The 22,341-nt window shown below is 53.1% G+C and overlaps 2 protein-coding genes across 2 annotated transcripts in view; one reads left to right on the top strand and one right to left on the bottom strand.

The window, feature by feature from the left end:
* SYNGR3 (synaptogyrin 3) overlaps nt 1-2,706 on the top strand; it is a 10,484-nt gene extending 7,778 nt beyond the window's left edge. The window contains exons 3-4 of the mRNA XM_026053899.1: nt 1,011-1,153; nt 2,283-2,706. Coding sequence (XP_025909684.1) covers nt 1,011-1,153; nt 2,283-2,492 — 353 coding nt within the window. The 3' untranslated portion in view covers nt 2,493-2,706. The remainder of the gene's footprint in view (nt 1-1,010; nt 1,154-2,282) is intronic.
* A 4,902-nt stretch (nt 2,707-7,608) lies between these two features.
* ZNF598 (zinc finger protein 598) overlaps nt 7,609-22,341 on the bottom strand; it is a 16,981-nt gene continuing 2,248 nt past the window's right edge. Inside the window, exons 2-13 of the mRNA XM_026053898.1 lie at nt 19,671-19,833; nt 18,135-18,264; nt 15,701-15,912; nt 14,832-15,049; nt 14,274-14,391; nt 13,751-13,792; nt 12,988-13,172; nt 11,993-12,065; nt 10,633-11,390; nt 9,559-9,694; nt 8,539-8,683; nt 7,609-8,297 (exon numbers count right to left, since the gene is read on the bottom strand). Of these exons, the coding sequence (XP_025909683.1) occupies nt 7,950-8,297; nt 8,539-8,683; nt 9,559-9,694; nt 10,633-11,390; nt 11,993-12,065; nt 12,988-13,172; nt 13,751-13,792; nt 14,274-14,391; nt 14,832-15,049; nt 15,701-15,912; nt 18,135-18,264; nt 19,671-19,833 (2,528 nt within the window). The 3' untranslated portion in view covers nt 7,609-7,949. The remainder of the gene's footprint in view (nt 8,298-8,538; nt 8,684-9,558; nt 9,695-10,632; nt 11,391-11,992; nt 12,066-12,987; nt 13,173-13,750; nt 13,793-14,273; nt 14,392-14,831; nt 15,050-15,700; nt 15,913-18,134; nt 18,265-19,670; nt 19,834-22,341) is intronic.

The following is a 22,341-nucleotide window of genomic DNA, read 5'->3' as shown; positions in this document are numbered from 1 at the left end:
GGGATGCAGCAGGGATGCAGTGGGAACACAGCGGGGATGCAGTGGGGATGCAGCGGGAACGCAGCAGGGATGCAGCGAGGATGCAGCGGGGATGCTGCAGGGATGCCGCAGGTATGCAGCAGGAATGCAGCAGGGATGCAGCGGGGATGCAGCGGGGATGCAGCAGGGATGCAGTGGGGACACAGCGGGGATGCAGTGGGGACACAGCGGGGATGCAGCAGGGACGCAGCATGCCCAGGAGGAGGGAGCGCTGCAAGATGCACTGGGCCAAGCACTAGTGCCAAGGGCTGCGGGTGCCCGGCGCGTTGCGGGCAGTGCCCGGGGCCGCCGCGCTCTGCAGGGCGCCCGTGCAGCTCCTCACCCATCTGCTGCGGCAGCTGCCGGCGCCGGGCGCTGCTCGCGGCTCCGGCACATCTCTCCTGGTGTTTGCCCTCTGCTGTCGGCGCAGCCCAAAGCTGTAATTACCGGCTGCTTCTTGCTGGTGGCTCCTTCCCTGCGGCGCTGCCTCCAGCCGAGACCGGTGCAGGGCAGGGGCAAAGTCCAGGTTTACATTTCCTGGGTAGCAACAACCCCCCCCAAAATGCCCCGCTCCCCTTGGATGCCGGGCAGAGCCCACGGCTCGAGGCTCAGGAGGCTGCTGCCAATGGGGAGTCCGCCAGCCCCGCTGTGGCACCCGCGAGCACGGAGGGGACACAACCGGTGGCTGTAGGTCACACATGAACAGAGGGATCGTTCAGCGCCCGAACAGCCCGGGGTGCCACCCAGTGCTGCGGGAGACCCCTGGGTGCAGGAGCCCCCGTGTCCCCTTCGTGTCACCGTGCGGTCCCCGACCGTCGCTCTGCTCCCCTGGCCGGGCAGGGACATGGTCGGAGCTGCTGCTGCGGCTGCTCCCGGGGCTCCCGGGCGCTGCCGTCCCCGGGAAGGGACCCCTGAGCGCGCTGTGTCCCCCGGGACGTGCGCACCCGGTGCGGGACCCGAGCACGGCGCTGAGCGGCTCCGCTCTCTTTCAGGCTTCTTGTCCTTCCTGTGGTTTGTCGCTTTCTGCTTCCTCGCCAACCAGTGGCAACGGACGACGATGAGCAAAGGGGTTTCGCAAGGAGCCGACGCCGCCCGGGCGGCCATCGCCTTCTCCTTCTTCTCCATCATCACCTGGGTGAGTTCAGCTCCCGGTGGACAGAGCACCCGATGCCGGCAGCTCCCGTCCCGGGGCTGCCGCGTGCGGCCGGAGCACAGCCCGGGTCGGGCTCTGCGGCACCGCGCGAGCCCTGGCTGCCCAGCTGGGCACTGCCACCCTGCAGCTGCCCATGGCAGAGCCCCTTGCAGCTCCTGGGGCCGGGGTCAGGCCCAGAGCAGGGTGGAAGGGGGAACGAAACCTGCTCGGGGCTCAGTTTGGAGAAGCAGCCGCGCGGGGCTCTCCGGAGGAAACCTGCCAGCTCCCGGCGGCAGAAGGAGCTGAGAGCTGTGGTTGCTGCAGCCCCGGCGTGTGGGGAGCTCCAGACTTCCCCCTCTACGGGGCGGGAAGCTGCGGTGCCAGCGAAACCAGCCGGTGGGCCGAGGGGCGCGGGGCTGCTGTGAGTGCCCAGCACCCTGCGCCGCTCCCCCTGCTCCCGGCGCTGTCACTGCCCGCACAGACCTGCCTGCTCCCCCATCCGCTGGGGTCCCTGCGCTCGCTCTGCTCCCGGTGGGACACGGCCACCGGGCTCGGCCGGTCCCCGCCGCATCCAGCCCCGGCCGGGGGTTCCCAGCGGGCAGGGCTGCGGTGCTTTCCCCTGTGCCCCGGTCACCAGCTGAGCAAACTGGCTTGGGAATGGGCTGGCCTGGTCACCTGGAGGCTGCAAACTGAAGCCCTCCTGCAAGGGGCAGGAGCTTCTGCAGCACCGACCTGCTCTGCTGCAGGGGACAAGATGCTTGGTGACCTGGCAGCAGCTGGGGCTGTGGGTGCCCATGTGCGTCCCAAGCCCTGGAGGTCCCAGGCCCTGGAATGAGGCAGGTTTTGGCCTTGCCTCGAGGAGGGATCAGGTCTAATGGGGTGGGTTTGCATCCTTGGCATCGCTCGCCTGTCCCTTAGCATCGCTCATCTGCTCCTTGGCATCACTCACACTGCTGAGCATCGCTCACACCTTCAGCATCACTCACCGTCTCGTTAGCATCGCTCATGCTCTTCAGCATCACTCACGCTCTTCAGCATCGCTCGTTGGCTTCGCAGCTCGGGGCTCTTTGGCAGTGTGGGTGCTGTTGGGAGGGCGGTGCCGGTGCCCCCTAACCGTGCCGCGTGCCCTCAGGTGGCGCTGGTGCTGAAGGCGCTGCAGCGGTACCGCCTGGGCACGGACATGTCGCTCTTCGCCACGGAGCAGTTCGCGGCCGACGGCAGCGCCGCCTACCCCGGCTACCCCGCGGGCAGCGGCATCGAGAGCACAGACACCTACCAGAGCCCGCCCTTCTCCGAGCCCGCCGACGCCAACCCCAAAGGCTACCAAGTGCCGGCGTACTGAGGGCCGCGCGTCGCGCTGGGCGCCGCCGCGTCCGCCCCGTCCCCCTCGTGTGGCCAGTCCGTGCGGGCCCCCGCTCGTCGTGCCGTGGTGTTGGTGCTTGTCTGCCTCCCCTGGGCCGTCCCGAAGCAGTGTTCCCTCTAAGGCGCAAGGCAGGAAGGCGCCCGTCCCATTCCGTCCCGTCCCGTCCCGTCCCGCGGCCGCAGCCGGGCTGAGCGGTGCCGCTCGCTCCCGCGGCGCCGGGCCCCGCCGCTCAGCCCGGGCCCCGGCCTCGCTGGCTGCCGGCCCCGCTCGCTGCACCGCCACGCGCGGTCGATAGCGGCGTTGAGCCCCGCTCGGGCAGCGGCCGCGGGCGAGGGACGCAGGGGCTCCAGGCTCCGCGGGGCCAGTCTGCAGACCCACAAGGCGGGTCAGCCCGGGAGCGCTCCGTGCCGCTGCTTTTCCATCGGGAGCAGCCCTGTTGGAGCGGGCAGCACCTGTCCTGCATTGCAGCCGGATCGTGCAGCGCATCCCAAGGAACAAGGAGCCCGGAGCAGACCCGGCAGGACCCCGGGCCGCTCAGCCCTGCACAAACATGGGCCTTGTTTGCAAACAGCGTGAGAAGGGAGTGGAGAACCCTGCTGGGGCCAGCGGGCGGGTTTGGGGCTGCAGCTGCGGAGCTTCTGCCTCGCTGGGAGCCAGCGGCTCCCGCACAAACCGGGAGCTCCCGGCAGCTGCAGCTCTGCTCCCGGCGGCGCCGGCGGTTCCAGCTCTCGGCTGCCGAGCACTAAGGAAATGGGCCGAAATGGGAAGCTTGGCCCCAGGTCTGTGTCCCCCCTCTCCTCGCGCCCCTTGCACCGCCCGGCTGCCGGCGTGTTTATATTGGCAAAGTTGTGGGAAACCTCGGACACCTTCCGACCTCGTGACAAGCAATAGCAGAGCCACTGCCCCCGCGCTGCGGGCAGCCCAGCCCCAAATCCGCAGGCTTTGTCCTCGCGACCGCAGCCCGTTGCAGCAGACAGAGCCGTCAGGGGCAGAGCGCGGCGCCCGACTCGCGCGCCCGGCCCGCTGCACCCAAAGGTGCATTCCTGGCACACGCTGCATCTTGTGGAGCCGAAGCCTCTGGGCTGCAAGGCGTCCGGACGGGGCCACTAAACCTTTGCCCTGGGTAGCCCCGGGCCTTGCAGGCCGAGCCGCAGGTACCCGACCAGCGCCCCTTCCTACGGAGCCGGCCTTGCTGCAAGAGAGTGAAAAAAGACCAACAAAAAGGCAAAGATGCAACACAGGGTACAGTGGAACTGTAGCAATATTTTCCTTAGAGGGAACACTGTCATTTTAGCAGCACAAACGGTACTTGTGTTAATATTTTAGCAAAATTATAATCAATTTAAGTGTTTAAATTGATTGTACGTGAGGTAATGTTTGTTCAGTACGTTGTATTTTTTTTTCTAACTCTATAACCGTTGCCGAGGTTCCTCGTAATGGCCAAGAGCAAAGGGCTGCTGGGCTGCCAGGGGCCCTGCCAGCGCGGGGGACACGGCTGCCCGGAGGGCGTCCTCGATGGTGGCATCGTCCAAGTGCCCTGCGTGCCAGTGCCCTGTGCGCAAGTGCCCTGTGCACAAGTGCCCTGCGTGCAAGTGCTACGTGCACAAGTGCCCTGTGCGCAAGTGCTCCAAGTGCAAGTGCCACATGCACAGGTGCCCTGTGCATAAGCTCCACGTGCTAAAGCACCCTGTGCACAAGTGCCCTGCGCGCTCGCACACGGCGCTGGGCAGCCCTGCCGGGTGCCCGACATTCGCTGGCCGTACCCCGGCCGTACCCAGTGCCGCCGGCCGCGCCACGAGCTCCCGGGTGCTTTTCCTTGTGCCCGTGGAGCGCTGGGCAGAGCGGTGCCTGCGGGCAGGACAGCGTGGCCCAAGGGGCTGCTCCGTGCACTGCGTTGTGCCCTGTGCATCAGCGTGGGCTCCCGCACGGCCCACGGGGCTGCTGCGTGCCCCGCGTTCCTGCCCCGTGCAGCGCGCAGGCTGCTCCGTTCCTGCCCTGCACCTCCGCGCGGGCTCCCGCGCCGCCCCCGTGTCCCTCGTGCTGTATTAACGTCGTCGCACGGCCCTCTGTATCCGTGGTGTGTCAGGCAGACCAGTGTGTGCAGGTATGGATTGTCACTAACTATAACCTTGTGGGCTCATGGCTAGAGAACTGCTCGCTCCATCCGTGTAATAACCGTCGTGTAGTACCGGGGTTCAGCTCTTCCCGCCTCCTCCCTCCGTCCCGGCCAGTCACTCCTTATCCCAGTGGATTCCAAGGGCCGCCGCTCCCGTCACCGCCGCCTTCCCGCTGTCCCGCAAGCTGCTGCCAGCCCTCGTGCTCCCCAGCAACTCGCTCGCACTTGTCGAGGGCAGGATTATATATTATTAAGTAGTAATATATATGTGGCTCGCGGAGCAGCGTGCCGGAAGCTCCTGCGCCGTGTTGGCACTGAGTTTGGGTGTAAAGAGAGGAAAACCAGGATCCCTCTGCTGCGCTGGCGCCTCCGGCCGCACGGGAACGCTGCTGCCGGCGGCGGCTCCGGGTTCGAGCTGAAGAAAGGTGCCCGTTAGGAATTGTTTAAACGTTTAAAGTGATTCCACTTTAAATGATTAGTGGGGTGGAAGCTTCGCTTAAGTGGTACTTAGAAAACACATCCCCTTTTCCAACGCACCTGGAGCGCCTGCGTTCGGAGCAGAACCTCCCTCCTTTGAGGGACGGCGCCGACCGACCGCGCTTGGGGTTCGCTCCTTTGTGAGGCGGCGACGGCCCCGTCCAGGGCTCGGCCCTGCGCCCCCTTCCCGGCCCTTCCGGGGCCTCCCGCCCTTCTCCCGCCGTCCTTCCCGCAGACCCAGCTCTGCCAGCCCCAGCCCCGCGTTTCGGGCTGCCCCTCCCACGCTGCTGTGTCTGAACCCAGGTTACCCAGTGAATCTCACCGCTGCTTTTGCGGCCTCAGTATTTCTCTACATTACAGCTACTTTATATACTTGCCGACTCCATTTCAGCCTTTTTCCCCCCGCTAAAGCATCACGGGGAGAGCAGATGGTGGAAACGCAGGCTGCTTTGGTCACCGTGCTTTTCCAGGTAGCATTTTTGGAGCTGCGTTGGCAGAAGATCCTTCCCCTTCCCAAGGCTTAGAACCGGCCTTTGCTCCATCACTTGAATCCCAAGCTCAGCTGCCTCGATTTTGTTGCAATATGCATTGAAACCTCAGATTCTCGAGAGTTTTACTATCAAACTGATACCAAATGTGGTTTGCAGAGTTCAGTTCTTTTGCAGATACCTCGGTATAGGCAGACCGCTTCCACGAGTTGCAGTTGTCACTAATCTGATGTGCATCGTAGTATAAAGTGGACAGTGTATCGAAATAAGTTAAAATGTTTACAACTTTTGTATATATATAAAAATATCTTTTGAGAGACGAACCCGTGACTCTGTATTTTTGGTGTCCGTGTACCAACTGCAACTTCTTTTCAATAAAGAGTTCAGAGCGAACGCAAGGGGCTGCTAGTTTATTGGTGCGGGGGGCGCGGGCACCGCGGGCAGGGGCACCCCGGCCAGGGCACCCGGGGCAGCAGGACCCAAGGCCCTGGTCGCCGATGGCTCCGGTGGTCCCGGTGCTCCCCGTGGGGCTGCCGCTTGCAGGGGGCGGCCAGGGCCGGGCAGCCCCGCGCGGGACCCCCACAGCGCCGCTCCGTGCTGGGTGCTCATGCGTTCCATCAGTCACACAGCCAAAACATCCACCCTCGGGGACACGGAGCCTGGCCCCTGCGCTGCCAGGGGCAGCATCGCGCTGGACTGGTGAGTGAGCAGAGAGGGCCGCTGTTGGGAGGAGAGCGCTGTCCGTGCTGAAGGACTGGGATTGTCCCTCGTTTGGGCGTTTCATATCCATATACGGAGTATATACCTGTATCCAGATCTATTTATTATTAGATGCTTTTTGGCAAAGAAATTCTAAAAAAAAATTGAAGTACAAGAAGTTCCGTCTCCAGGTGAGGAGCAACTTCTTTACTGTTAGGGTGACAGAGCAGTGGAACAGGCTGCCCAGGGAGGTTGTGGAGTCTCCTTCTCTGGAGGTCTTCAAAACCCGCCTGGATGCCACCCTGTGCCACATGCTCTAGGTGTGCCTGCTTGAGCAGGAAGGTTGGACTAGATGATCTGTAGAGGTCCCTTCCAACCTTGAATATTCTGTGAATCTGTGAATCTGCCCTCCCACCTTCAGGCTTCCAAACCAGGCGGAATGTGGGATGGGGGAAGGACACGGAAGGTGCCGGGCAGGCTGAGGGCGAGGGGAGCCAGCGCCAGGCTGGAGCAGGGGCTGCGGGCAGGGCAAAGGCGGCTCCTGTAAGTCCAGCTGTGCTGGATAATTCCGTGCATCTCACCCGTGAAAAAGAGCCAGGATGGCGAGAGCCGGAGAGCGAGCTGGAGCGGTGCGAGGGGCACGGGGGGAGCCTGGTCACCCCTGTGCCAGGGGGATCCCTGCAAAGGGGGCAGTGCTGCGGGCACTGCTCCCCAGCCCTGCTCTGGCTGCTGGGCGCCCAGGCCCTCCGCACCCGCCGCCGCCCCGGGACAGAGGCGCTTCAAGGCACTGCAGGGACCACGGGGCAGGAGCAGCAGCATTTAATGTCCCAAGATGCTGTTGGTTGGAGCCACCACCATTAATACATCCAAGAAATTAGAAACATGGCAGTCATTAAATAAAATTACGGTGAAGGAAGTGCGCTTTACGGAAAGTAAAGCCTTAACGTTATTTTTCTACATGCAGTGCTACAAAATAGGTTTTCTTTAAAGAACATGATTACGTAAAAGGTCAGAGGCAACTTCAAATCTCACGTTCAACTAATCCCACAGATCAGTCCAATTCAAGTAGAATAATTAATTCAGGTTTCAGACAGGAATAGTCTCGGCTGTGTGAGCAGCCCCGTGTTCACAGACACAACAGGGCAACGGTCTCACTCACCAGCGAGCGGCCTCTCTTCCCTTCCTGCACCTTTGCACCCCGACTACCTTCAAGGTCACAAAAAGAAAAAGCTCAAAATCAGCACACGAAGGAAGCTGCTTTTGCCTCCATTCGTTCCAATGACTCCAAAGCTCCCTCCCCTTCCCACCCCCAAAAAAAAAGAAAGAAAGAAAGAAGAAACAAAACTAGATGCTTACTCCCCTATTGTGCCCCCTGCCAGTCCTCAGATCTGAAGGGATTTTCTCAGCTCTTGCCCGTTACAGGAGAAAGGTGCCCCCTGCCTGCCCACCCTGCAGTTGTAGCCCAGTTCTCCCTGGGATGGTCGTTGGCTGCGGCGCAGGCCCTGCCATCCCGTCCCACCGGCACCCAGAGGGCTCTCGCTGTGTAAACCTGCGTGTTACTCGACTGGCACCGGCTCTCCGCCTCCCTCCACTGCCAAACCTCATCGCAAAAGTGCATATTCGTGGTTGAGACTCTTTTATTGGTCTTCGGGAAAGCTAACTGATGATTCTGCTGATGGCCTGCAAGGAAGGGAACTCCTCGTCCTCGATGTGCAAAGCTTTATGAGTGGCAAGGTCCTGCTGAGTTAGCACTTGCTTACACGTGGGGCAGATGCAGCAGTCGAGGTCCGAGGCGGAGTCCGTCTGCCAAACATTCTTTTTGTTCTTTTTGGGTTTGTTTGAGCTTTGCTTCTCCTTGATTTTGAAGTCGTTGTGAGCAGAAAGCAGTTCTTGTTGCTTAGCTGTGTCTGGCAACAACACCAACAACTCATTAAAGATTTTCTTGAAGTTATCCCCGAGCAGATCTCGGCAACTTTTGTAATACTGCGCTGCAGAAATCAGCCCCTTGGGTGAAAAGAGGAGAGGCATCATTAGAAATGAGAAAACAGCAACTCTAGCCTGTAAAAAGACTCCGCACCCTTCTTCCAGATCACATCATTCTCACTGCTTTTTTGCTACCTCAGTGATAGAGAAGAGTTACAGCGGCACAGAAAAGAAAAATAACCTCTATGTTGCTGACAAACTGTGACAGACACTCCCGAGGTGAGCGCAGGTTCCAGGAATCCGGAGACTCTCGCTTACTCACCTGTCTGAACTGTCCAGAATGAGTTTTAAATTTATTGAACTTAGATTCATCGCTCTGAAGAAACTCTTTAATAGATTGTATTAGCTGAATATTCCTTTGCTGAAAGTTTTCAGGTATCAAGTATGACCCATGACAGGATTTTGGTCTGCATTTGGAAGAGAAAAACAAAGAATTTGACAGTATTCTGTAACTGTCTAACAGTGACTGTTACAACATACAGGCCTTGCATAGCATCTGTACAGGTTTCCTGTAGTACACACTCCTCTGTTCCACCCCACTTGCCAAGCAATTACTATTAGCAGCCCAGAGCTCGTTTGATGGGATGTTGAAATGCATCCCACAGGCCAGTGCATCCGCCTGGAGACATTTCAAATGAAAGCTTAGCAGTCTTCCCTAGCCATTCTCTAAGCCAGGTTTGCTATGAAGACAGGAGCCAAAAAGACCAGGTCCACACTAGGAATAAAGCAGAAGAGATCAACACAGACATCTGTATTAATCTTCTGTAAATCTTCCCTTCTTTTTCTCATTAGTTCCTCTTCTCAGCCCACAAGAATGGCAGCCAAAGGCAGCGACGTCCGGAAGAGGTCCCCTTACGGGAGCAGCTAAGCCTCAGCACCCTGCTCTTGGTACCCTCTAAGGCTTCCCCTGCTCCCGTCTTCTGGACCTCACTGCCTTTCTTCTGGGCCCCAGAAAACCACTGTCACGGTTTAAAAAACATATCCAAGCTGCGGATTTCCACATAGATGTAGAGGAGACATCTCAGCTGCTGAGGTGCAGGTGCTGTGTCCCAGCCGGGCACCCAGGCGCTCGCCTGTGCTTCCTTTCACACAGCTCTCCTGATCCCAGCCCTGCAGCGGGACTCTGCGTGTGCTCCCTGTTTTATTATGTGGCTGGTCCCTGCTATAATGCCCATTTAGAATAACCCCTTCTGAGTACTCTGTGCTTCTTCTGAAGCTCTATATGGCAGAATGTAGGTGCTCTATGTGTTTAGCAACATAAACTCAAAGTGTTTTTACTTACTCTTTCAAGGATGTAGTGACAGGTTCAGCGACATTGGTGGATGGAATAACAGCAAATCCTGGAGGGGGTTTGCTAACAGGCACCGACAGTCCTGGGGGTGGGGGAGGATTCTTTAATAGCACCACAGTGTTAAAGCCTGAATGAAAGCAGAGAACAGGCAGGAGGTTATAGCACATATCTGTGTTACCCATATATTGTCATCTAACCCTGACACCAGTGGTTTAATGCAGTCTCCAAAAGCATCAAGGAGCAACAGTCAGAAACACATACCACTGTATTTGAAGAAATTAAAATTAAAGGGGTAGAAATCTGCTCTTTTAACAGTCAAGCCAAAATATACTTCATAGAGCTGAGGTTACTCTACAAGAAAGCTTAGGAAAACAAACAAAAAAGACCACTAAAGCTCATGATGAAAGATAGTTTTGCATTATTAAAATGAACCAAAGCCACTCCAGAAGTCACAACAGCACCAGACATCACAAGCCACAGCAGACAAGCCTCGCAGCATCTGCAGAACAATACAGCACAGAAGAGCCACGCGGGCAGCTCCTGATGGGATGCTGCTTTCATTAACACCTCTCTAGGTTGCATTTATTGCTACGTTACTCCACTTCTATAAAAGACTGTGGTGCCACTGAAAGCCTGGGCATGAAATGTTTGCAGAAACAGGACTGAGGTGCCCGGGCCAGCCAGGTGACACTGCAGCAGAGCCAGCAGGTCCGGGTCTCAGCTATGACAGTGCCCTCAGCAGCTTCCAGGCTGCATCTTGGAACATGGAAACACATGTCTATTACTTGGAAAAGCAGCAACTGGCAGCTCATCTGTGAGCCGTCCCCAAGGAGGAGGCACCTCGGCCACACGGAGCAGAGGGCTCCTAGCGCTGCCACCAATTCAAGTGTTCCACAGTGGAAGTTCAAAAGAATCAGTTAAGTTGCCCACAGTGGCTTTTCCACTTCAAATGCTGTGTGCCAGAGCTGCTCTTCTTCGCATGGGAGCCAGGAGGAGCAGTGTGTACCTCTCCATGTGCCACATGCTGCATCTCTCTAAGCTAAGAGGGGGCCCTGCAGCACTAACCTGGTGGCGGCGGCATCCTAGCTGATCCTGAGCTCCCAAGAGCTGGGAAGTCTTCCTGAGGTAAAGGGCACTGGTTAGTCACTGTGGGCTTTTTAAGGCCAGGGGGCTCTTTGGGGGTACTGCAGATTGCTAAGGGCTTTTCCGAATGACCGTTCACGACTGGTGCAGATCTGTCCGGGGCCTGAAGGGCAGGGGCAGCATTTGATGTCTGCTCTGCTTCTGGCAGCTTTTCAGCAGGTGCCTTGGGAAAGGACGTGTCCTGTGAGGGCTGTGGGGAGGATGGTCTCTGTTTCTCCGCCCCCATCTTCTTTTTCTTGCTCACTTTCGTAAAAGTTTGTGAGGTAGAAGCTGCCAGCAAGGACGATACATCAAACATAGTCGGCGCGTTCCTGATCTCCTGGGTTGTCAAGCCACTGCCGCTGTCTTCATCATCTGACAGAGAGAGTTTATTGCTCTTCTTGCTTCCTTTACTGCTATTCAAGGAGGGTGGCTTTTTGGCTATCTGGTTTGCAGCGGGGCTACTCATGGCTTTGACCACACTTTTACTGGAACCGTGGTTCCACGCAGACGTGATGCTAGTTACTGTTTTGTTAGGTCTCATTTTGGATACCAGAGCTGGAAAATCCTCCTCTTGAAAAGCTGTTTTCTTTGCACTAGCTGTATACGCCAGAGACATCCCCGAAGAGATGGGTGCGGCGGAAGATGACAGGCTTGGGAAGTCTTCTTCTTTCAGCTTAACTGGCGCTAGCTGGGCAGAGCTGCGAAAAAGGAGAATGACCAAGTCAGCCGGGTGTAGAGGCAGGACAACTCCAGCAAGCAGAGCGAGACAAGGACCTGACTGTGGTCATGTACACACTATGACTCAAGGCAGCACAACTGCCATAACCATTAACGGGATGAAAACGCACTCAGAATTATCAATTGTGTCTGAAATGTGGTGTCTCTGAAGCACTCACGCTGTCCCGGCCCTGAGCACCTCAGCTTGACCAGCAATCCGTACAGGTGCTTCAGGGGGGCCATCTAGCTGCCAGGCCTTGCAAAGGCTCTCCTCTAATAATCGCCAATTTGGGGAGAGGATGCATTTTACAAGCAAAAATATACGGTTCCATCAAGATAAACTATCAAGTTAAAAATTATTGGAACAAATGATACTGAGAATTTCATTGAAACCACTCAAAGATCAAGCCACATACTGAAGTGGCAGCTCTGTCATACAGGTGTCTAAGCAGAGACAGAGTTCAAGGGAAAGGGGGGAAGGAGAGGAACAATGTGCAGCCTAGAATAACGTGCAAAATTATTTTCAGGAGGGAAAAAAAAGCCACTCAGTTTTTCCCTCTGCTACAGCCTTGCACAAACTTACGCTTGTGGAGGTCCCACTGCTGAGCCAATTGCTGGAAAGTCATCTTGGCATAAAGCACCGTTAGCAGCTGCTTCTTCGGAGTATTGAAAAAACAAAGAAAAAGACCAAAGATATGTTTTCAACCAAAATCCTTTCATTTCAGAATGAAAGCTATCAAGGAACATCACATCAGCACCAGTGAGTCCCATTTTCAGCAGCTGATGATGCTGTTAGCTGTGATATTCCCAAAGGACAATTTAAACCCATGTGTCACTTCAGTTAACTGCATCACCGTTGTGTCACTGCACACTGCCTTCAGCATTTAGCAAATTCACAATACTTTAACATGAGAAAGATGTTGGTAAATGCATTCTGAGGGAATCCCCAAGAGTCTAAGATGTGCCTGCTCCCTGCAGAGCAGTTAGCGCTCAGTTAGGGTGCTTAGGGTGCTCATCTGAGCCCAGGTGCTTGGTGTGAGCAATGAAAATAGCTTCACTTTGCAGGTTGCTCCTCCGTTACAGCGCAGCTGTACGGCTGAGCCCAAGCTGCTCAGCAATAAGCTCACGGACAGTCTACACTGCAGTATTTAAATATAAATCACCCAATTTTGATTGCCTTAAAATGCAGCGCTTCAGACTGCTGCAGTTGAGGGACAGATAGAAAACTGGTCAGACTTGCATGCAGCAGAAGCTGTGCATGCAGCTGGGGGAGATAACCTTGCCAGGGACCCCCAGCTGGGCTGTACCCAGAAAGCAACCAGAGCTCTCAGCTGCCCCTCTTCATAATTCAAGTACATAACCATGAAGGGGGGATCTGTTGTGGGAACACTTGCCAACGGAGGAGAGATGTGAAGCAGCCATACATTGAAGGTGAGTGCTGCTGCATTAAGACCCTCCACAGCTCTCTCCATATTCCCCCTGCCTTTTGAATACACTGCATGGCCATGCAGCCCTCTGGCAGGCTGGTTCCAGGCCAGGAATACCTCCCTGCAGCTGCAGGGAATGCTCAACACTAACCTGTAGCTTCATTTGAAGACTTTGGCACACGTTTGGAGCTGGGTACTTCCGAATCCCTCAAATCCTCCTTTCTAGCCCTGCTGCTGCTGCTGTCGTCTTTATCTTCTACCCGTTTTTTCTCTTCTTGCCGTTTAGCTGCAACAGATGCCCTGACTGCTGCTGCAACATCTCTGTCTTCTTCTTCCCTATGGGACAGGGCAGATTTTCTTGGTCAAACAGTAAGGATTACTAAAGACCTTTGTCTCACGCCAGCTCTCACCTCTGCAGTGTCACATCCCGATGACACTCGCTGGCCTTGTGCTGTCACCTGCTGAGAAGGCTGAAACAAACCCACTACTCCCCAACACCCCCAGCACGGTCTGGTGAGACAGGCAACATTCAACCCCTGGATCTGCAAGTTCTGCATGTGGTGACAACAAATCAGTACAGAAGAGACCCAGGTGCACTGGGAGAGACAGCAGCAAGGATGCATGAGGACACTTGTCTCTCCCAGTCGTTTCCAAATGTATGAAGATTTCGTCTGTAGGTTGAAGTAACTCTGAAATATGGATTGTCATGAACTCCCAACACATGCACGATTCACATGCGACACTGACACATACAGTGCTCGGAGATGGATTTTTTTCCCCAGTGAATTACTGGTAATGAACCATCTGACTGTCCAGCAAGAAAAGAAGAAAAAGATGTGCAGGATGTATAAAGCACACGGGGCTTGTGTGGATGAAGAGACATAGAAATGCAAAATTTCATATCAATACTTAACCCTCTTCTTTTTCCAAAGCACTCAGTCTGGCCACACAGTGATCTGTTAGTTCAATGAAAAGCATGGTCCTTAGAATAGGAACTTCATGATTACCTAGACCAAAAAGTCCATTAAACCTGAAAACGCTGTCACTTACTTCAGAAAGTCCTATTTAGGAAAGTTAGCACCAAACACACACATACACCCAAAAAACAAATAAACAAAAAATAAAACCAAAACAACCAACAAACAATGGCTGCAAATTAGTTTAGTATTCTGAGCTTGCTGAAGATTACATTGCTCATTTCCTTAGGCAAGTCCAGAGAGCTGAAACTTCACACAAAACAGATTTTACTTGGAGCAAGCCCATAACCAGCACACCAGCTTTGAGCAAAAGCTGGCTCTGACCTCAGATAAGGATTCACTATGGAAGCTTCCAGGTTTGGTACTCACTTCTCTCCTCCTGCCCTACCAAAGCATCACTGAGTGGTAGTTAAGAAACAGCACTAACAGCAATGAAAATTAGAAGATTTGTGCTCCTCACCTCTTGTATCTCCAGCTGCCTCTTCTGTTTTGCTGGCTTCCGCGGCCGCTGAGCCTGCTCGACCTCCCTTGCCTGTTAAATCTGTCCACTTCTTCATAGTCCTCTCCACCTATAACACCTAAACAGCAGGGATGGCTGATCAGCCTTAAAGGTATTTCTCTAATCTGGGCATTACACAATGTCTGAAAAAGGTAAAGAGATTATGAACAAATCTTGATTTCTTTCACTTGCAGTGGTTACGGAGTTTATATCACCTCCCAGAATAATACATTAAAATATATTTTCCAGTATATGGATCACACTGTAACCTGTGCTGGGAGTTTTAAGTAGTTTCATTTTTATGTACAGAGCCTCCACGTAGAATTCCACCCCAAAGTCTGCATGTATGTCAGCCCCTGCACTCCTCTGCTCTCCGGCTCCATCTTCACCCCTGCTATGGGATGAACCTACGACCAATCTGATCCTACGACCAATATATTCACGTAAAGGCAAACGGCAAGCGAAGAGCAGCCACTAAACCCCCCCGCTCCCGTCTCCCTGCGGCCCTTGCCCGCTCACCCTCGGCCCGGCGCGGATGGCGCGGCGCGTAGCTGAACTGCAGGTCGATGTGGCGGTTCTGGCGCGCCTCGGCGCGGCTCTTGCTGTGGCACGCCGTCTTGTGCGCCTTGTAGTCGATCTCGGTGCGGAAGGCGTGCGTGAACTGCTCGGCGCCGCAGCGGCCCTCCTCGCACAGGTAGTGCTGCTCGCGGAAGTGCTCCCGGAGGTACTCGTAGTCGCTGCAAGGAGGCGAGAGGCTAAGGCACCGCGCGCGCGGCAAGCCGGGGAACGCGCGCCCGCCCGGCGCCTCTTCCTTGGCTCCACGAGGGTCCTCCAAGTGCAACCACTTCCATGCAGTGTGGACGCGTGCCCTGCGGCCCCACCTCAGGAGGTCAATGATACCCACTGGGTGGTAAGTGTGGCCCTGCGCGTGCAGCGGGGCTGGACTAGATGACCTCGGGAGGTCCCTTCCAACCTTGAGCATTCTGGGATTCTAGGATAACTAGCACAGCCAGCAGGGTGGCAAGCAAGCGTCTCCAAAATCTGCTCCCACCTCCTTTGCACAAAAGTTTTGGACCATTAGTGTTAACCAAACACACGGCCAACACAGACAACTTCAAAATAAAAACTAGATGGGAAGTGACTAGTGCTGCCACTAGCTTGAAAAACAACAGATCAAACAGACACAGAAGGAATTTCAAAACTATTAGTCCTATACTCAGTTGTGTGTATATACACATACATATATAACATATATAAAGCCACACTACAGCCAAATGTGCTCACATTCATGCCCTCTGTCTTCAAGCACTACAAAACCAAAAGCAGATGCAAACAGTTTTCCTTTAAAAGTTAAGCTAGAGAAAGAGAAAGAAGCCACTTTCACAAACCTGTAGTACTCCTGAGCACCATCAGAGTCACAGAAATGACAAAAATAATGATCTCGTCTTAGGTGTTTCAGTAACTCATCATTATCCAAATAACGCTCGTCACAAAATTTACAGAGGGGATGCCCACGATGAGAGGTGTCATCCGGATCTCCATGGATTCGATGGCGGGCAAGGTCCTTACGAGAATACCATTTCCGTTCATACGTAAATATCTTAAGAAATATATATATATATATGTATTACTTCAAGAGAGTAGAGAACAAAGTGGAATAAGGCAGGTTCTGCACAACTTTTTCAGATGCAAGAGTGGAAGATTTGCTTTGACCAGCCTCAGAAAGATGCAGTTTCACAACTGACACCCAAAAATTTCAGGGAGAAGGAGCCAAAATTCAAGTAACACATCCAAATTAAATATAACTTGCAGTTCACTCAGTTCCAACACTGGAAAAAAAAGAATTCACTTTTTTCTTCACTTTTTCTCCCTCCCCTGTAACATAAGGTAACAAAGTTGGAATTATAATCTCTGGTAGAAAAAAAAGCTTTAATATGTGCTTATGAACATGCAATACTTGCATACTTGGGCTTGAAAAGGAGAGGGGGAAAAAGGCAAAATAGAAGCATCTATTTTACATTCCTCCAAAGCAACTACCCCATATAGTTACATACCATCAATACAGTTTGGTGAACAAATTCTGCCTTAAGAGCCAATATCCCGTCTCTACTAGCATCTAACACACAAGCTGTTTTGGTAGAAAGGGTTACAAAGATGCCAAAAAGATGAACACATCCTTGAACACAGATATCCTTTACTTCTCGCTTAGAGAAAGAAAGTTAACTAAAGAATGTTGTGGAAAAAGGTTAGTTTGGTGGGCTGCGTGAAGCACACTGAAGAATTTCTTTTCAGTAATTATTAGCAATGTGACATCATTTCTCCAAAACTAAAATCTCCGCAGCATTCTGCATTTCAAAGGCAACAAATTCTGCTATTGTTTGTGCTTTCCCTCAAAGAGGCTGTGATAAACTAGCTTCTTGCTGGCTTGGAAGCAGCTCTTATCCAGAGCCCAGGGCACACTGCAGCCAAGGGCAGCAGCCTTGCCCTCCCCTGCCCACTGCCCCGCAATTAGCTCTAGTGATTGCACCACTGTGGGAAAGAATCACATCAGTTCACTGAAAGTTAACCCTGCAAAGAAGAGAGAAAATACTAGTTCTCACTCAGAGGAAGACTCTGATCACTTTTGCATCCTGCTCCTTCTGGCAGGAGCCAACAATTCCATTGGCATAAGCCAAGTGTGGCAGGATAAATGCATTTCTCAAGTTTGATACTTATCAGTTTTGAAGAAAACAAACACACATAAACAATTGTGTGTAATGTGTCCTAAAAACACTTGCTCATGCATTAAGTTCCCTCCTATAACAATAAGCAATGCTGACAACAGCTACAAACAGGTTAGCAGTCGTACCCGTCGATTTAGCAGCAGCTGCTGGGTCTGGCTGACAAGCCATTCAGACATAACAAAAAAGCACTCTAAGCTCTAGGCAAAGATGGAATTCAGCCTTGGAGTGCAAAAAAGCCTCAGCTTTTGGACTATTATCAGCCATTCCATGTGAAATTCTAGGGGGTAGGAAGTCAATAATAATAGCAAGAAGAGTAGTGTAAAGGTTCAAGGCACAGCACCTTCCCAGACTGAGACAACTCAGCTTTCCAGCAACTGCTTTTGTCTTTACTGGGCTCTAAGAAATGTTTTAGAACTACCACTGGTCATGTTCTACTTGGGGACATCAAATATAGCAGAGCTCAACCACTGGCAACAGTAGGTTTCATCTTCCTATCAAATCAGCAGTTTGATTTTAATAAGATATAGGAAACTTGTTCTGAACAAATAAACATGATAATGAAACACAATTATATTTCACGAAGCTAGCGAGATGAATTCTCATCCTGTACGTGATCTGACTGCAAATGCCAAGTTGATTCTGGTCTCAGATAGGAAATTTAGCATTCCGTGATGGTCTCTTTTCCTTAAATTGGCACCAAGTATTTTCTCATTTGCAGTTTTATTTTGTAAACTTGTGATAGTTAAAAGACTAAATGGACATTAAATTTCTATTGTCACAGTTACAAAGCCTACCTACAAGTCAGGATTAACTTCCTATCAGAAGGCTGGGTTTTTGGTACGTTCGTGGAGCTAACCTCAGAAGGTTATTAATCTAGTTGGGTTTAAATTAAAACATAATCCAATTAGAATCCTTAGACCTCCTTCATTAATCAGTTTCTGAAAGGAGAAAGACTTGAAATGCAGCGACTAGTTTCACTGCAGGCAGGTAGAGGAACCTTCACAGCCACCCTCTTGCTCCCACCTCCCCAAATACTCTTTCAGCTCACAGAGGGAGCTCTTTCCCCTCTTTCCCACACTGTAAAACACAGCTAGCTCACCTTTAGATGTTTAACACACAGTTTGCAACAGAAGAGTTCGTGCTGCTTTCTCATATGCTGCTCCAGATCTGCAAAGGTATTGAATGGCCTCGCGTCTGGGCATAAGGAGCATTCGTGCTGCAGCAGCTTCCTGAGGGACAAAGGAGGCTTTATTAAAATTACCTGACCCCTCTCAGCAATCTTATGCCTGCACCAAAAGGCAAATGATCCATCAGTGGCAGAAGGCTGCACTTTTCCAGCTCCCCCAGCTATCTGTAATGAGGTTAGAGTCCTTTTTATTCCAAGGATACTTTGTCACCTATCAGGAACAGAGCAGATCCATATTACACAGAGGCATGAACTGCAAGAGGAAAGTTGAACAGCTACTGTGCAAATAATACACTACTAGTGTGAAACCTGTGGCATGGACACGTTGCAGCCCACTCACAACTCTAGTTCATTGAGGACTCAGCCATTTGATTCAACATTCACATCTAATTATGCTTTCAACTGTCAGGAACTGAAGAATATGACAGGAAGCGCAGAGCAGATAAAGAAGTGTAATAGAAAAAGAGAATAAAATGAGTGATTCCCAACAGCAGCTGAAAACAGAGCACTGGTCTTTGTGCAAAACTCCACTAACTCACTCTTCATTGCTACCCACGGAAAAGAGGTCTCAGCAGCTCACCAGAAGCACCAGAACTAACTCTCAGAGCTGGTTTATAATTAATCAGAATGTGCTCTGAGCCAACCCTGCTCATTAACCCTCTGCCCAGTTCGACAAATATGGTCCCAGTTCAATAAAACCATAAATATATCAGCAAAGCTACTGTCTCAGCACCAACCAGGCTGGACATACCACACACGTCTCTAAGGAAAAGGCACCACTGCCTGCATAGTTTCGCCTCTTTCCTTCTCACTGTTCTTTCCATTTAACTGATTTTAATTAAATTTAAAACCTCCTAATTAAACATGTTATGAAAAATAATTGAAGAACATGATGCTGATGCCACATTTTTACTCTGTTGGGGTTTTTTTACATCATTCAGTTAGAATCAGGATTTTTGTAGGAAGAAGAGGTTGCTCTTCTTCCATGCAATGTGTAATACAGGTGCTTTTGATTAGCCTTTATAAAACACAGCCATAAACACAATTATAACAGTAATGCCGTCCTCACTAAGTTACAGAGCAGCCACGCAAGGAATGAAAACCTTCCAGCAAGTTTGCTCTGTGTAAAGAAGAGGGGGAAAAAAAAGGGCAATTTTTATTAACCAACAGATGAACACTTCTGTCTTATGCATCTAATAAGCTAGAATTCCAGTCCTGAGCTGCTCCCTTTGCCTACCGTGGCCCCGGGAGCTCACACCAAGGAGCTGGAGCCTCTCGTCCTACCGCAGCACTCGCAGCGCCGTGTGACTAAGGTACCCGGGGTGACAGCCACTCCATTCCCACAGGACAAAACCACTCCGAGCTATTAAGTCATGCATTTCCTGTTACGTAACACAGATAAGACTGTGCTGTTTTAGGGATCTGCGCAGAAAGGATTCTAATGTTTACCTGTACAGTGCGTAAACATTCCCATCTGTGAAGTAGATGTCATATTTCTTCTCGTGCTGCAGCTGGTGAAGTGCTATTGCGGAGAAAGACGTCAGCTTTCTTCCAAAGACAACCTGCAGAGAACACAGGGAGCGGGGCCCGTGAGAGCTGCACCGTCCTTGCGCTTGCAGCCGAACACCCGGGCACAGCCATGATCCGTCAGGGAATGCTGCCCAGCCCCGGGATGGAGGAGCGTTTCCAGAGCCCCGTGCCAGGCCTGGCTGCTCCTCACTGCCCAGCAGCTACCGGCTCCACAACTCCCAGTGCAGCAGCAGCAGCTCCTCCAGCAGCTCCCAGCAGGCAGGTCAGAGCCGAGGAGCACGGATCGGACTATGCGGATTTCTGGATTCTGGACTAGCCCTGTGCATAAGGGAACTCCTTTAAGCCTTGCTTTGCTGCCCAACTTCAACCCGAGTCCTGCACTCGGCCCCTTCCTGCAAGGGGATTGCAGGAACTCGCGCTCCAAAAGCCCAGAGCGACGTTACTCGGAGTTTGAACAGGAAGGAGCAGCTTCCATTCCCAACTAGCAAGGGAGGCGGCGAGCGCCCACCGCCTCACTTCCCAAGCGCGGATTGGACCTTCTAGGAAAACCTGGCTGTTCTCAACTGCTCCAAGCAGCCGGCAGAGCCAAGTGCAGCCATTTCCTACCACACGTGCTGCGTCGCGAGCCACCTGCCACTGTTCCCAACCCGGGAAGTGCCAGGCAGCACTTATGGAACAGCTGGAATTACCTGCGCCGGCTCCGAACAGGGCAGGGAAAACCAGACACAGTGATCGTCGTTCAGCAGTTATGGTGAACACTGCAAACCCAGAAATACTTACAACCTTACCAAAAGAATTTAATTATATAGGACACATGTAGCTTAATCTTGTTAAAGCCAAAAGTAACTGCTCCCCTGCCCCTGCTGGGGCCAAATAGCTCAGGCGGAAAAGAAAGGAAGAAAAAAGATGCATTTAGAAAAAGTTTTCTCTATAGCAGGGTTAATTATAAGTTAACCAAATGAAAAAACATGCCAAACTCCGAGATGTCAATCTTAAAATAGAATAAAGAGGATAAATGTCAAAGACAGCTGGAGAGAGGGCAACTAAGTCTACTTCCAATTATTTAAAGAATTCAGACTGAAATGTCTGTAAAATTTCACTGACACTGAAGTGACTTCTAGAGGCAGGAATTCACTGCTGAAAAGCAGCTTTTTCGTTGTTGTTTTGCAGGAGCCCAACACAGCTTCCCACAAGAGTTCCAAGACCAGCATCACACACACACCCCCCTACACACACCCCAAGCACCCCGATGGACCCTTCAAGCCCCGCGCCTATTTCGGGGTGATTTTACAGGTTAAGAAGCAATCCTGGCTAATCCCACTGCGGCGGTTACGCATCGCCCAGCGCAGGTATTACCATAACAAGAAAATCCTGCTCGTCCTCCCCGCGGTGCTCGCACACAGTCACCCTCACGCTCATTTATCCCACGCTGGCACTGCGCTCACCGGTTCGGTCCACGCTGACCGCTGTGATACCTCCCGGGCCGCGGAACCGAATTAACAAACCCTGCTCTGGAACCTACACAAGTTCAGTCCATTCAAGGACAATTTTTTTGGAGTGATTCATACAGCTCCTATGGTTTTTTTTTCCATGGAGATGAGTGAACAGATAGTAGCAGAATCATAGTGACACTTAAGGGGGAAATAAAAAAGGAAAAAGAACAGATATGAAAAAGGACCTCTCAGATAACTATAATAAAAGGGCCATTTTAAACAGTTAATAAATGAAAGAAAAAGATGGCTTAATGAACTGAAGTTCGGGCCACATAATAAAATAATTATTACAAAACTGAAAAGCTCTTGAGATTAAGAGTCCGCCTGTGACCCCAAGACAAGGGGTTTTAGGGAAGAAGAGCAGCACCCAGATCACTGCTTCCTACCAGAGGAGCGCGGAGCAGCTCCCTGGGGGAGGCCCGGGGAGGGCCCGGCCACGGGAGAGCATCTCTGCGAGCGCAGGGGCTGCCCGGGCACCCAACCACGGGGCTCAGCCCCCAAACCCCATCAACGCGCCCGGCTTCCACAGACTCGGAGCCGTGGCGCGGGCGGCCGGGCCCTGCAGCCACGTGAGCACTGTGAAAAGCAGCCAAGGAAGAGGTTTGTTTTGGAAGCGCTGCCTTTGTCCGGGGAGGTCCTGACCCGCTCCGCACGCTGCTTTTCCTCACTCGGAGCGCTCCGGAGGGGCCGTTCTGCCCCACGCCGGCACCAACCGGCCGTGGGGAGCGGGCTGCTCCTCTGCACCTCGGCTCTGCGGAAACAAGTCCACCTGTGAAAGGTTTATGAAAGGCTTTTGCCGGCGGGGAGCTGGGAGCAAAGTTCCTCGCCACGGCTGCACGCGGACGAGCGGCTCCTCGAAGCCCGGCGAGGACAAGCCAGACCTGGCAGGGTGGCGGGGACGAGGCCGGGGCGGCCGGAAGGGCCGAGGGCAGCGCCGCGGCCCGTGCCCAACACCCGGCGCTCCCGCCGCTCCTCCTCCCGGGCCAAGACACCCTCACGGCGGCTGCCAAACCCAGCCCGGCCCCGAGCAGCCGCCGCCACCTCCGCCGAGCGGGCCCCGCAGCACGGCGGCGAGCGGGGATCGCGGCCCCGCGCCC

Source organism: Nothoprocta perdicaria, unplaced genomic scaffold (genome assembly GCF_003342845.1).
Source record: "Nothoprocta perdicaria isolate Ctin4 unplaced genomic scaffold, notPer1 scaffold_12, whole genome shotgun sequence".
Lineage (NCBI taxonomy): Eukaryota > Metazoa > Chordata > Aves > Tinamiformes > Tinamidae > Nothoprocta > Nothoprocta perdicaria.
The sequence above is the reverse complement of the archived record's forward strand: the minus strand, read 5'-3'. Positions and strand labels throughout refer to the sequence as shown.